This window comes from Prunus dulcis, chromosome 5, assembly GCF_902201215.1.
Source record: "Prunus dulcis chromosome 5, ALMONDv2, whole genome shotgun sequence".
NCBI classification, from domain to species: Eukaryota; Viridiplantae; Streptophyta; class Magnoliopsida; order Rosales; family Rosaceae; genus Prunus; species Prunus dulcis.
This window is the reverse complement of record NC_047654.1, coordinates 5,846,405-5,861,050: the sequence shown is the minus strand read 5'-3', so window position 1 is coordinate 5,861,050 and position 14,646 is coordinate 5,846,405. Positions and strand designations below refer to the sequence as shown.

The 14,646-nt window shown below is 39.7% G+C and overlaps 2 protein-coding genes and 2 pseudogenes across 2 annotated transcripts; all 4 read left to right on the top strand.

The window, feature by feature from the left end:
- Positions 1–823, top strand: LOC117628594 (olee1-like protein). The gene is made up of 2 exons (XM_034361080.1): positions 1–201; positions 304–823. The coding sequence occupies exons 1-2, from the start codon at positions 33–35 to the stop codon at positions 663–665; spliced, it is 531 nt and encodes a 176-aa protein (XP_034216971.1). The 5' UTR covers positions 1–32; the 3' UTR covers positions 666–823.
- A 1,133-nt stretch (positions 824–1,956) lies between these two features.
- Positions 1,957–2,853, top strand: LOC117628902 (annotated as a pseudogene).
- Positions 2,854–8,838: 5,985 nt separating this feature from the next.
- On the top strand, positions 8,839–9,917 carry LOC117628901 (annotated as a pseudogene).
- Positions 9,918–12,909: 2,992 nt separating this feature from the next.
- LOC117628900 lies at positions 12,910–14,028 on the top strand. The gene is made up of 2 exons (XM_034361447.1): positions 12,910–13,105; positions 13,277–14,028. Exons 1-2 carry the CDS (start codon positions 12,910–12,912, stop codon positions 14,026–14,028), a joined length of 948 nt encoding a protein of 315 aa, XP_034217338.1.
- Positions 14,029–14,646: the final 618 nt, after the last annotated feature.

Sequence of the window (14,646 nt, the reverse complement as noted above, 5' to 3'; positions counted from 1 at the left end):
TAGAACCAACACAAGCAAACTCAAAATCAACAATGTCGACAAAGTCTAGCACTACGGTCCTTGCCTTTGCCTTTTGTTTCTTGTCCCTCCTCAGATCGGCTTACTCCAACACCACCGACGACAAAATCTACCTCACCGGCCTGGTCTACTGTGACAACTGCCAATTGAAGTCTATGACCGAGATCAGTAAGATGATTCCAGGTACATAACGTTAATAAGTAGGTAACAAACTACATAAATGTGGATTATAAGATTTGAATATGAGATTTATGCATGCATGCATGCACATTGCCCATTGATCAGGTGCAAGGGTGCGATTGGAGTGTAGGGAGGGCGGGAACATAAAATCCAGACGAGAGGGCGAAACCAACCCGCTTGGAATGTACGTGTTTGTGTTGGAAAAATCTAAGGAGCCTTTGGATGATTGTCAAGTGACAGTGCTACACAGCCCTGACCCTGAATGCAAGATTTCCCACGAGGTCGACCCTAACAACAAATCGAAAACTGCGCCGGTGGCCACCCGGAAGCTCAACCTTTTGGAAGGAGACAGCGTCGTTTTCATCGGACCAAGCCACCGCGTTTCCTACCCTCTTGGTTTGGTCGTTGAGAAAGCTCGTCCTGAGTGCGAGCAGTTCGCCAAAGCACGCAAGCATTTTCAGAACTAATTTAAGGAATTGAAGACGAAATGAAGGTGAAAACCGTCTGATATTAAATCAATTTTCAATTTCAGTGAATTTTTCTTTTTGATTGCAAAGATAGATAAATTGTGGTTTAAGAAATCAACAGTTATGATTATGATATATGCTCGGTTATGATTCGTGAATTCAGAACTAGTATAAACAGGGAAGTGTAATTAGAAGTGCACTCAAGTATTATATCCGTGAAGATACTGCCATGTCGATTAATCTAGTCTTTTTATGTTTTGCTTTATTAATTCTTAATTAAGATTCAATTTAGGACCTATTTAAAGAGAAGAAAAATATGATTTAAAATCTATCTTATAACCTAATAATCTCCTAATCAAAATACTAAACTTTTAACATGTCACCTATCAATTTTGCCCTTAATTATACTAAGCTTAAATTCCATGGTCCATACTAGTTTGATTTTTATTTTTTATTTTAATGTGAAAATTTGGTCTTTTCTTTAAAATAATGTGCTAGATAGCGTGAAAGTAGCAAATAAATAATGATGTGTTCAAATTGGATTTGACACACATCACAACCCATATCATCATTAAGGCCCCAAAAAATTGAATCATTTTGTGCCTGGTTAATACGTTAAGTAGTTTATGAAGTGATTAAGATCGAAGGGGATCCATGACTTGTAATGGATCACTTGTTCATTTCCTTGAAAAAAATAATTAAATAAATAAACTCACAATACCGACTCCATTCGTAATTCCATCAATTACTCGTCTATCAAAAAAATGAGTTAGTTCAGCTAATCTTCTTATACTGTTAGTAAAGGATAATGTGAAATTAGCAAAAAAATAATGATTAACGGCCCAAAACATTGAATTATTGTGTGCCTAAGTTAGAAAATCTTCGAAGGCACGTAGAAAGACAGGTCCCCCATCTAGTATACTATGAGGAAAAGGACGGCTCACAACAAGTTTATGTCTATAAAATCCCAGATGCTCATTGAATGTCTTGTGCCCATCCAAGATTAAATATATTTCCATAGAATACGTACCAATTGTGCTTATTTACTTTTTACCATGGCTCTCACAAATCAAGGCCAATACGTCTGCTTAGCTTTTCTTTTCATTTTGGCCATTTGCTCCTCTCAAGCATCGTCTCGCCAAATTTATGATAGAAAACCATGTTGGCGAGACATGAAGACTGGATGGCTCAATTTGGGCCAGTTTTTTTATAAGGATGCTGAGGAGAAAGAGAGGCGATTCGTGATATTATCAAGGCCAACTAGGAGTTCATTGACGCTTTTAACAAACACATGGGTCAGAACTACTTCACTCTAAGCTTAAATGAATTTGCAGACCTAACCAATGAGGAGTTTCAGGAAATTCGTAATGGTTACATGAAACGATCCTCCAAATTGATCATGTCCAATTCCACGAAAGCTACAAGTTTTAGATATTGAAATGTCACTGATGTGCTACCTTCAGTGGATTGGAGAGAAAAGGGTGCAGTGACGCCTATCAAGGACCAAGGCAAATGTGGTAAGTATTAAACAAGTTGTTAAATGATGACGCATTCACTGTTTCACAACATAACATGTTATTGAATGATGAGGCATGTTATTTCAATTTTATAGGATGTTGTTGGGTGTTCTCAGCAGTGGCAGCGACAGAAGGGGTTAACCAGCTCAAAACCGGAAACTTAATCTCACTATGAGAGCAAGAGCTTGTGGATTGTGACACTACAGGTCAAGATCATGGCTGTGAAGGTGGTCTAATGGATGACGCTTTCCAATTCATCCAACGCAAGGAAGGCTGACAACTGAAGCTAATTACCCCTACCAGGGTGTAAATGGAACTAGTTGCAACACTCAGAAGGCTGCATCCCAAACAGTGTCCATAAACGGGTACGAGAATGTGCCTAAAAACAACAAAAATGCTATGTTGCAAGCCGTCGCTAACCAACCAATTTCGGTTGCCATTGACACAAGTGTCTGTACATTCCAGTTTTATTCAAGTGGTGTGTTCATTGGAACATGTGGTATAAACTTAGATCATGGTGCGGGACTAGTAGTGATGGGACTAAATACTGGCTGGGGAGGAATTCTTGGGGCACGGTGGGGTAGAGTGGATATGTGACGATGCAAAGGGGCATTCCTGCCAAGGAAGGACTCTATGGCATTGCTATTGAAGCTTCTTATCCAACCGCATGATTAATTAAAATACATATATGTCTGTAAACACGAATTTCCTGCAACAAATGAGAAAAAAACACATATACAAAATAATATTTGTATTAATGAAATTTAGAGTTACAATATCTGTATTGAATCCTCTTATTCGATCTCCAAAGTGTTTAAAGAAAATTTGCGTTTGATACAAGGGTCGTAGGGACTTGATCTTGATCAAACGGGTAGCACAAGGCTTGTTTGGTGTTCGGATTTTTCTAGGGTGGAGGAACCGGCACATATTTGTTGTGCTTGATGGCTCTTCCAAAGTGAGGTGAAGAATGCAGAGAGTTCTCTGTTTCTTCTGAATGCTTCGTCTGTCTAGGCCCCCTTCTTTCGCCTTGAGGCCTCCTATTTTTAGGCTCCTACAGGATGCTTGACCTAAATAGCTTTCCTTTTTTAGGACCCTACTTTGTGGAATTCTGATTTGATTTAAAATCAATTCCAACAATTTGGCAATTTAACCAAATTATCTTTGATTGATTGACTTGATTAATATTTGATTTAAATCAAAGTCAATCACAGAAGATTCTTTCCTTTAATTTTGTCTTCACTTCGAACCGTTTGATGCACTTCGTCGGATGTCAACATGTGTCACTTTTGACAACTAATCCGAATTTGATGAGTCGTACGCCACATGAACTAATTATGGGCCCCACAATTTAATCAACCAAACCCTAATTATTTTCTTACTTAGTGGAATTTAATTCACCAAAATTTCCATGTCTACAATGTCATAATATAGTGTGGTGTATAAAATATGTATAATTGAATAATACAGAAAGACGCTAGCTATGAGCTGCTATCCTTCACTTTGAAATCCATGCCTCAGAACACAGAGACAATTAACCATGACGTGGATTTGCTCTTAAAATCTCACGCAATTAATTAGCAGCTCTAGCTATGAGGTTGACATGTTTTCAATACCATTGCAAGGTTAAATCAAGTTAGATTAAGGGAGCATATTTTTGTTCACCATCATTCTCAATTCTTGACACGTGCCTATTAGTATAATCATGATTCCTTAAATTTATAAAGCAAAGAATTAACTATGGTTATGTCAATGAACACGTACCAAGTGTTAAGATGGGGGGTGAGAGTACACATTTGGATCGGATCTAATGTCTGCAACTGTATTCAATTTAATTAACTGTAGGATTCATTTACAGGGCGAGTGGAAGGAGTCATCAATTTTGAATTAACAAGTTTCTACTTTAACGTATAACAACTATGTTCATATTTATTGGCTGGATAAGTTGTTATATTCAGCCAATTACTAGGGCAATGTATGCACTTAAGATCCAAGTGCTTTGACTTTTGTGCCACATAGAATTACATTCTTTTTCTAATATTTTATAATGTAAATTTTTTAATTTTTTAATTTTGAAATCATTTTTTGGTCCAATATTACCCCTTATGACTTGAATCGGGTAATAGTCATTTATGTCATATTGCCTTTTACCTATTGCATAGGTATATATATGTTTTTTCATATTGTCGACAATGTGTCATAGTATTTTATGTACCTTTTTTTAATAGGTAACATACAATTTTATTTTGTCTATTTTTGTATCTGACTTATAGGTAGTTTTCTAATTTATGTTTCTAACTTATAGATAACACGATTTATTACTCAATATTTTTCGTTGCTAATAATAACACTATTTACCTGTATGTCAGGTACATAATTTAATGTCGGTGCTTGTCTGATAGATTAGTATAATATGTGGGTCTTTACTTTTTATTAATTAAATTGTATTTTATCCATATATTAGGAATATTATCAAAGAAAGAATTTAAATTTTAAATTCTGAAATTCAATTACAAGGAAATAATGCATTAAATTTAGATTTTCAATGTGGTTTCCTTATTTACCTCAAAGGGTAAAATTGACACAACAAAAAAAGTAATAAATGTTAAAGGACTATATCTAAAACCAAAAAAGCGAGGACTAAACCCAATGACAGCTAATCGTTTTGGACCTAGATCTAAGAAGCACTTTTATTTATTATCTAACATCGTTGCATGCCATTGACAGTGTGCCTATGGATGAGGAAGAGAAAGTTGTGCTTGACTGATGATTGACGGAAACTTTCGCAAGTAAATCCTCAATGCTACCGGTTGAAGGCCCTTCGATGCTAAAGTTAGCTTAAGGGGATGAGAGCAAGCTATCGACAATGCGAGGACATAAGTGTCAAGTAGCAAGTCTTCCCCTGTATCTGGGGTGAGGAGCTATATTTATACGGAGTTCTGGGTTTTTTTTGGTACTTAGTTTCGATGTAGGACTCGTGGGAGTGCCTTCCGAGGCAGAAACGCGTCTCAACAAATATCCTAGTGATGAACCCGAGAACATCCTACAAGATGCCTTCTAAGGCGTAGAATTGGCAAGGTGTGCCGAACACACTTACTGGCCGTAGGCCAGCCAGTGAACAATCTGTGGATGGAGCTGGAAGCGTCTGCCGTTTGTAGGATTAGACCTGCCAGCATGGGTTACAGGGCCGTGTTGTGGGTAGAATCGGTCGTGGGTGTCGAAAAGACCTACCGATTCGTACTATTGGGCTTGCCAGCGCGGGCCATGGAGCCTTCCTTAGTGTCATACCCCTTCCACGTGTCATGGCATGAGATGCGGGTCAGGTATGATACAAACAAACTTAAATTAATTAAACCCATCATGCAATGCATTTCCTTTCAATTTTTTGTGATAAACTAATAGATAATTGACTAAATAAACATCCTCCAAAGTTTCAAAAAAAATTACCAAGTTTTTCTTACAATTTCTGTAGTTTTTATTTAATTTTTATCGATAATATCCCGATATTTCCATCGAAATTTCCGTGTTTTTAAAATGAGGCACACCTATTTTCAATTGACTACCTAATTAGTTAACAAATTATGAAATAAATAAATAACAAACCATACAATCATGTTTTGATTCTAAGATGCTGACAAGTATGTATGTTTTTGGGAAAATATATATTAGGGAGAAGATATTATTGTACCACATTATGAATCACTTTTCTGATAGATATGAGACCTACTTGTATTGGTAGGTCATACCTTTATTAGAGAGGTGGTATATTATGCAATACAATGATGTAGTTTCTCCAACATTATTTTTTTCTTTAATCAACATGTAGAACTGTTTCGAACTTGGAATTGCTTTCAACATTGGGCTACGTGGGCAGGAATTGTAGGCTTGGCTTACAATTCTCTCATTCTCCAACCTCTTGGATTTGCTTGCTTGGATTACCTCATTGCTGGCTCATTTGGCTTCAGTTGAGCCACATTTAGTGCCAAATCAAATCGCATCTTTGTCATGCTTTTGGCCTTCGGATCCACTATGACGTATTTTGCTCTTCTTTCAACAGTAGTCATGTTTGATCCAACCTTGGCTAAGGTTTGATTCGGCTTAGCTAAATTTGCATTCACCATCTTGGTCTGGGCAGATGGGAAAGGGTCCTTGTTGATTGGACTCTTGTCACACCCAATTCGAAAATAAAGAATATTCCTGAATCAGGGTACGTGAATTGAACGAAATAAAATAAAAAGATTGAAAAATTAGTTAAAATACATTTCTCTTATATAAAAATAATAATAAACTTACAAGTGTACAAGATATAAATCTTTTTTATTTATTATCTAACATCGTTGCATGCCATTGACAGTGTGCCTATAGATGAGGAAGATAAAGTTGTGCTTGACTGATGATTGACGGAAACTTTCTCAAGTAAATCCTCTCTAGCATTGCTTGTGCCGGAAGTGCAATTGAGGAGCTATATGGGTTTGGTGTTGTCTGAGTGTATTCAGGTGTATCAATGGTATTTTTGGTAGTTAAATAGGATGTACTTAGTTAATTTTACATTTTAATTTAAATATTAGGGTGTACTTAGATCATAGGAGTGTATTCAGTTAATTTTAGAATTCGTTTAACCACACTCTATTATTATTAATAGTTTTCTATCAAAACAAACCCTTAAGGTCCTTAACTATTGGCTTGCAGCCACATATAATTACTGTGGTGACCTTCTCGAATCATCAATTTTTTATTCATTTAAGTTGTTGATCAACTGCAGGCAAGTTATTCTCCTGAACTCGAGTCCCATCAAGAGCGGGTCAAGGGGGGTGAGTAATTGTCTCAATTCCACATGTAAACAAACAAAGGCTCACAAAACTCTCCAAAATATATGCATTAATTCTTTGCTTCTTTTCCCTTTATAAGAAGAAGAAAGCCCTGTCTAATTCATAATCAGCAATGCATAGAATAGAACCAACACTAGCAAACTCAACATCAACAATGTCAAGAAAGTCTAGCACTACCGTCCTTGCCTCTTCCTTTTGTTTCTTGTCCCTCCTCAGTTTCGCTTACTCCAACACCACCGATGACAAAATCTACCTCACCGGCCTGGTCTACTGTGACAACTGCCAATTGAAGTCTATGACCGAGATAAGTAAGATGATTCCAGGTACGTAACGTTAATAAGTAGGTAACAAACTACCTAAATGTCGATTATAAGATTTGAATATGAGATTTATGCATGCATGCATGCACATTGCCCATTGATCAGGTGCAACGGTGCGATTGGAGTGTAGGGAGGGGGGAACATAAAATCCAGCCCTGGCCGAAACCAACCAGCTTGGACTGTACGTGTTTAAGTTGGACAAATCTAAGGAGCCTGTGGATGATTGTCAAGTGACACTGCTACACAGCCCTGACCCTGAATGCAAGATTTCCCACGAAGTCGACCCTAACAACAAATCGAAAACTGCACCGGTGGCCACCCGGAAGCTCAACCTATTGGAAGGAGACAGCGTCGATGTCATCGCACCAGGCCACCGCGTTGCCTACCCTCTTGGTTTGGTCGTTGAGAAAGCTCATCCCGAGTGCGAGCAGTTCGCCAAAGTGCACAAGCATTTTCAGAACTAATTTAAGGAATTGAAGACGAAAACCGTCTGATATTAAATCAATCTCCAATTTCAGTGAATTTTTCTTTTTGATTGCAAAGATAGATAAATTGTGGTTTAAGAAATCAACAGTTACGATTATGATATATTCACAGTTATGTTTCGTGAATTCAGAACTAGTATAAACAAGGAAGTGTAATTAGAAGTGCACTCAAGTATTATATCCGTGAAGATATTGCCATGTCGATTAATCTAGTCTTTTTAATTTTTACTTTATTAATTCTTAATTAAGATTCAATTTAGGACCTATTTAAGGAGAAGAAAAATATGATTTAAAATCTATCTTATAACCTAATAATCTCCTAATCAAAATACTAAACTTTTAACATGTCACCTATCAAAATTTAGCCCTTAATTATACTAAGCTTAAATTCCATGGTTCATACTAGTTTGATTTTTATTTTTTACTTTAATGTGAAAATTTGGTCTTTTCTTTAAAATAATGTGCTAGATAGCGTGAAAGTAGCAAATAAATAATGATGTGTTCAAATTGGATTTGACACACATCACAACCCATATCATCATTAAGGCCCCAAAAAATTGAATCATTTTGTGCCTGGTTAATACGTTAAGTAGTTTATGAAGTGATTAAGATCGAAGGGGATCCATGACTTGTAATGGATCACTTGTTCATTTCCTTAAAAAAAGAATTAAATAAATAAACTCGCAATACCGACTCCATTCGTAATTCCATCAATTACTCGTCTATCAAAAAAATGAGTTAAGTTCAGCTAATCTTCTTATACTGTTAGTAAAGGATAATGTGAAATTAGCAAAAAAATAATGATTAACGGCCCAAAACATTGAATTATTGTGTGCCTAAGTTAGAAAATCTTCGAAGGCACGTAGAAAGACAGGTCCCCCATCTAGTATACTATGAGGAAAAGGACGGCTCACAACAAGTTTATGTCTATAAAATCCCAGATGCTCATTGAATGTCTTGTGCCCATCCAAGATTAAATATATTTCCATAGAATACGTACCAATTGTGCTTATTTACTTTTTACCATGGCTCTCACAAATCAAGGCCAATACGTCTGCTTAGCTTTTCTTTTCATTTTGGCCATTTGCTCCTCTCAAGCATCGTCTCGCCAAATTTATGATAGAAAACCATGTTGGCGAGACATGAAGACTGGATGGCTCAATTTGGGCCAGTTTTTTTATAAGGATGCTGAGGAGAAAGAGAGGCGATTCGTGATATTATCAAGGCCAACTAGGAGTTCATTGACGCTTTTAACAAACACATGGGTCAGAACTACTTCACTCTAAGCTTAAATGAATTTGCAGACCTAACCAATGAGGAGTTTCAGGAAATTCGTAATGGTTACATGAAACGATCCTCCAAATTGATCATGTCCAATTCCACGAAAGCTACAAGTTTTAGATATTGAAATGTCACTGATGTGCTACCTTCAGTGGATTGGAGAGAAAAGGGTGCAGTGACGCCTATCAAGGACCAAGGCAAATGTGGTAAGTATTAAACAAGTTGTTAAATGATGACGCATTCACTGTTTCACAACATAACATATTATTGAATGATGAGGCATTTTATTTCAATTTTATAGCGTGTTGCTGGGCGTTCTCAGCAGTGGCAGCGACAGAAAGTTAATCTCACTATCAGGTCAAGATCATGGCTGTGAAGGTGATCTAATGGATGACGCTTTTCAATTCATCCAACGCAACAAAAGGCTGACAACTGAAGCTAATCACTCCCACCAGGGTGTAGATGGAACTAGTTGCAACACTCAGAAGGCTGCATCCCAAACAGTGTCCATAAACGGGTCGAGGATGTGCCTAAAAACAACAAAAATGCTATGTTGCAAGCCGTCGCTAACCAACCAATTTCGGTTGCCATTGGCACAAGTGGCTGTACATTCCAGTTTTATTCAAGTGGTGTGTTCACTGGAACATGTGGTATAAACTTAGATCATGGTGCGGGACTAGTGGTGATGGGACTAAATACTGGCTGGGGAGGAATTCTTGGGGCACGGTGGGGGGAGAGTGGATATGTGACGATGCAAAGGGGCATTCCTGCCAAGGAAGGACTCTGTGGCATTGCTATTGAACCTTCTTATCCAACCGCATGATTAATTAAAATACATATATGTCATACTTTTCTAACCAAATTGTGAAGTGCCCATGTATTTCTTTCTTTGTATTTTTCTAATTTTCCTTTTCTCATTATCATTGCTACCATTTCACATCTTTTATTATCGTACTTCGATTTGTAGTGATAAATTGCCGTTCAAATTTTCTTAGTGTGTATTTTTAATAAATTACATTTCATTTTATTTTTTCCATGGATCGATGTTCAGTAGATAGTTTTAAATATAATATGTAAATAATATAGTACAAAAATTAGGGATTTTGTATCAAGTAAAAAATTAGTTTCATTGTCACCCTAAAGAAAAATATATTTCAATATATAAGGTGCCCCCTCTGTGAAAAGTTTCTGGCTCCGCCACTGTCCATATTACCTTTTGCGTGATCATGCAATGAACATCCAAAAATGCACCAATCTAGTTAAAATTCAAAACAAATTTAAAGATTTTCACATCTTAGTTAAAGGAAATTCATTGTTCCTGTGCTTCCTGTGCACACAATTTCCATGAATCAATTGACAATGTGATATTAACGTTACCATATAACATTTTCAACATTATCATCTCGTCCTAGCATTCAAGTAAAGAAAAGAATACACGTATACAGAGATTATTGATGTCTAAATTAATGGATTCAGACCTTAAAAACAACACATTCACATCATGACACACACTCAAGTCAACTACTTCCATAATATACAATTAGTGAACTGAATTACATGAATCTACAAGTACGGGATATAAAAGCTACAAGCCCTACATGCTACAATATATGTCCTATTTTTGGGTCAACCGTTCCTTATTCTCTTTGATAGTACAATCGAGTTTACATGTTAGGATCCTATCGGGGATATTAAACGCTGAAAAGGAAATAATCAATTCCCAATAAGCCCTTAAGATCGCCTAACCAAGACACAAGCCTCATATATATTGTGGGAACCGAATTAAATTAGAACCCTAGGTCAAATAATTCATTCCATTTGAGGATTATTTGACCTAATTGTGAATTATTCAACCTAATTGGGAGTTACTCAATTTAATTGGGGATTACCCAATTAAATGGAATGTTACCTAATTAGGTTGAGAATTGATTTGATTCCTACCACAATTCCCAATTAAATGAGGAGTTACCTAATTAAATTAGGAATTGATTTGATACCTACCACAATTAGGAATTTGATTTACCCTAATTAATCAAATCAATTCCAAATCGGGGAGGAATAATTTCATTCCATCTACGGAATTATTCCTCTGAAACCCTAGCCTCCAAGACCACTATAAAAAGATGGCCACACACAAGGGTTGAGGTACGTTTGAAATTTCTACGAAAACTCTGTAGAAAATTCCTCTCAAACCCTAGCCACCTCCTCTCTCCCACTCTTTTACATAAGGCTACGGCGACCCGGTTTACACCATAAACATATCTCCGTACCCTATTAGCTATTATTTTCTACATGATTCAATTGAACTAATTTAGGCATCGGAGGGCCTTTGGCCAACACCCCCCATGTGTGGTCCTCTTATTTGTTCTATTTTGTAGGGAGAAAGAGGCGGTGAAGAAGGAAGGAGAATCTTTCCAATCGAATATTCTCGTGGGGAAATTTGCTCCCACAAATTGGTGCTTTCATTGAGAGCACAAGATATACTCAAAGTGTGCTCCAAACTTATTTTCCAATCCACCTAAGCCTTCCAAACAACCATGGTTGGAAGCAAGAAGACGAGAGGCAAAACCGCCGCGATGGCTAAATCCGCCACGGCCCAAAGCCACTCCACCCACTATCCCGCGATCGATATGGTGGCATCACCACCTCTCACCACCGTGCCATCCACCTGACTCGCAGCTGAGACCACCGCACCTGCCACCGCTGCCGAGCATGGTGGTACCTCCCATCAAGGTGGGCTCATTACCACCGCCGACCTAGGCCCAATCTTGGAGCAACTTCAAGCATTCCCTCCATTGCCTCCACGCTCGACGCATGCTCCCGAGTACACCTCTAATGAAACCCTAGCCCGTGTGCAATTGGGCTCCACATACTTCTCTCCTCCTGATCCACGAAGTCAAGCATACCTTAATCTAAGGGTTGACCAGCTAGTTCAAAGAATGGACGACCAAAGCAATCTAATGAGGCAGCTTCTCAACCAAATAAGCTTAGCTCAAAACCTTGGCCTTGGACAACCGGGCCAGGAGAGAAGGATGGACGAACTCGTCGGTAGACAACTCGAGGGGTACCAAGCAGGTCTAGCAAGAGTGAGCAGAGAAGGCGAGGGACAACAAAGTGATCGGCCTACCGACATGTGGCAAGCATCTGCGAGCCACACTCAGAGCAGATTGAGTTTAAGGAACAATGTGATTGAAAAGCTGGGCCCATGACTTGACATCCGCTCCAGCCTGGGCTTGAAGGGAAATGTACATCAAAGGCTAAGCCCCTAGGGAGTTCAGCCAGACAACCATCGCAAAGAGGATCTTGAAGAAAGATACTCAGCTATCTACTCACAGAGGAGCATTCATGAAAGGCTAGGTCCCCAGGGAGGTCAACTGGATAACCCTCACAATGAGGACCATGGGAAAGGCGCTCCGCTGCTCACTCTCAAAGAGTCGATTCTCGTCGACAAGCTACAGAAAATCCTTCGCAAGCACAGTCCACACGCCGCCTAGGTAGCGCAGGCGAGAACGTCGACCCTCGGAAATCAATGAGGAAGTCAGTCAGCATGGCCCAAATCATGAAGGTCGTCAACGTGGCTGACCAGCAATGTGTGCGGAAGACGTTGAGAAGCTTGTGAATGACCGACTTTGAGACTTAAGGACCGGCGAAAATTTCGAAGATGCACTACGTAAGGGGATAGACTGGGCAAACTCTACGCCTTTCACTGCCGAAATCGAGCAGGCTGCAACCCCGAAGGGATTCTCAATGCCCACGTTCACAGACTTCAAGGGGATTCTGATCCCGAGAGCCACCTAAAACACTTCAAAAGTGTCATGATCCTCCACAAGGTTGACGACACACTGATGTGCAAGGTGTTTGCGATGACCTTGCGAGCAGCCGCCCAAGACTGGTTCCACACTCTGCAATCCAGGTCGATCAGCAGCTTCAAGGAGCTGACTTACGTCTTCACCAAAGAATACACCTCTTACTGGACAATCAAGAAGAACCCTGACCACCTGTACAACCTGCGTAAGAAGTCCGACGAATCCCTTCGAGATTACATCAAGAGATTCAAAACATAAAAGGCCAACATTGTAGGATGTGACGATTGAATCGCTTCCTCTACTTTCAAGAAAGGCCCTCCGGCTAAGCACGAATTGTACCGCGAGCTGACCATCACTCCCAGCTAGATTCTGGCAGAGATCTACGAGATTGCCGAACTCTACAAGCTCTGGGATGATGATCAAATCGCCGCAAAGAAGTCTACTAACCAAGAAGATCAGCCGATTAAGCAAGCAGGCCAAAGAAGCGACGGATTTAGCAACAAAAACAAAGACGAGCGTAGGTCGCACCCACAAGAGAACACTACGGCAGGAGAGAACTACACCAAATTCACCATCCCCATACATCAAATCTTAGCCCACGGGAAGAACAAACCTTGGGTAAGAAGACCACCACCCTTGAAAGGAGATCCGAACAAGAAGGATGCTAGCAAATACTGTGCCTTCCATGGGATGCACGAGCACACCATGAACAACTGCTTCGCTAGGAAAACGCATGTTGAAGAACTCGTGAGAGAAGGTCACTGCACAAAATTCGTTGCGAAGCAGGCCATCCAGCGGATTGAAGATCGTGACACCGCCAAGGAGCCGCCCCAAAAGGTCATAAGAATTAACATAATCCTAGCCGACTCCGAGGAGTGTGGGCTGACTAGGAAGAAAAGGAAGAGGAAGATCAAACAGGCCACCGTGATCTCCCAAATCTCGATCGACCTTCCACCAGTAAAAGACGATCATGTAATCAGCTTCCCAAAGAAATATCTAACCGGCCTCGACATGCCACATAACGATGCCCATGTCATCAGCATTCAAATCGCGCAGGCCATGGTCGACGGAATCCACGCAGATGAGGGCAGCGCAGCCAATATCTTGCAACTGGCGGTCATCCAGTAGATGGGCTTGGAGGCAAAGATCAACAAATCAGCCAGATCGCAAACATTCATGGTCATTAATGAGGTCTCACCCTATAATGGCATCCTGGGCAGACCATGGATTGGCAAGATCAACGCCATCACCTTTGCCACACATCAGAAAATTCGATACCCAATTCCTGGGGGCGGTGTTAGCCAAATCAACACCGATCAGGCAATGGCAAGGAAATGCTCCGCCCAAGGGCTGAAGAAAAGCACACAAGCACAGTTCCTCCCGGTGAGCCAGACAGATCTGAAGGAGGTTGAAGAACCGAATCTTGCTCCCTTATAGCACTCAAAGTGTCATGACCAAATCGAGGAAATCTGTCCAGAGGTCTCTTCTGAAGAAGGATGGAAACCTGAAGAGGACGTCGAGTTAATACCCTTGGATCCTGACCAGCCAGACAGAAAAGCGCAGATCGGCTCAGGCCTAAGCCCAGACGAGAAGGTGAAGCTGACCACCTTCCTCCAGAACAACAAAGGCATGTTCACATGGTTGCCATCAGGCATGCCTGGCATCAACCCGAACATCATCTACCATCGACTCCATGTCAACCTTACCAGCAAGCCAGTGGCACAGAAAAGACGCAACTTCGCTCCC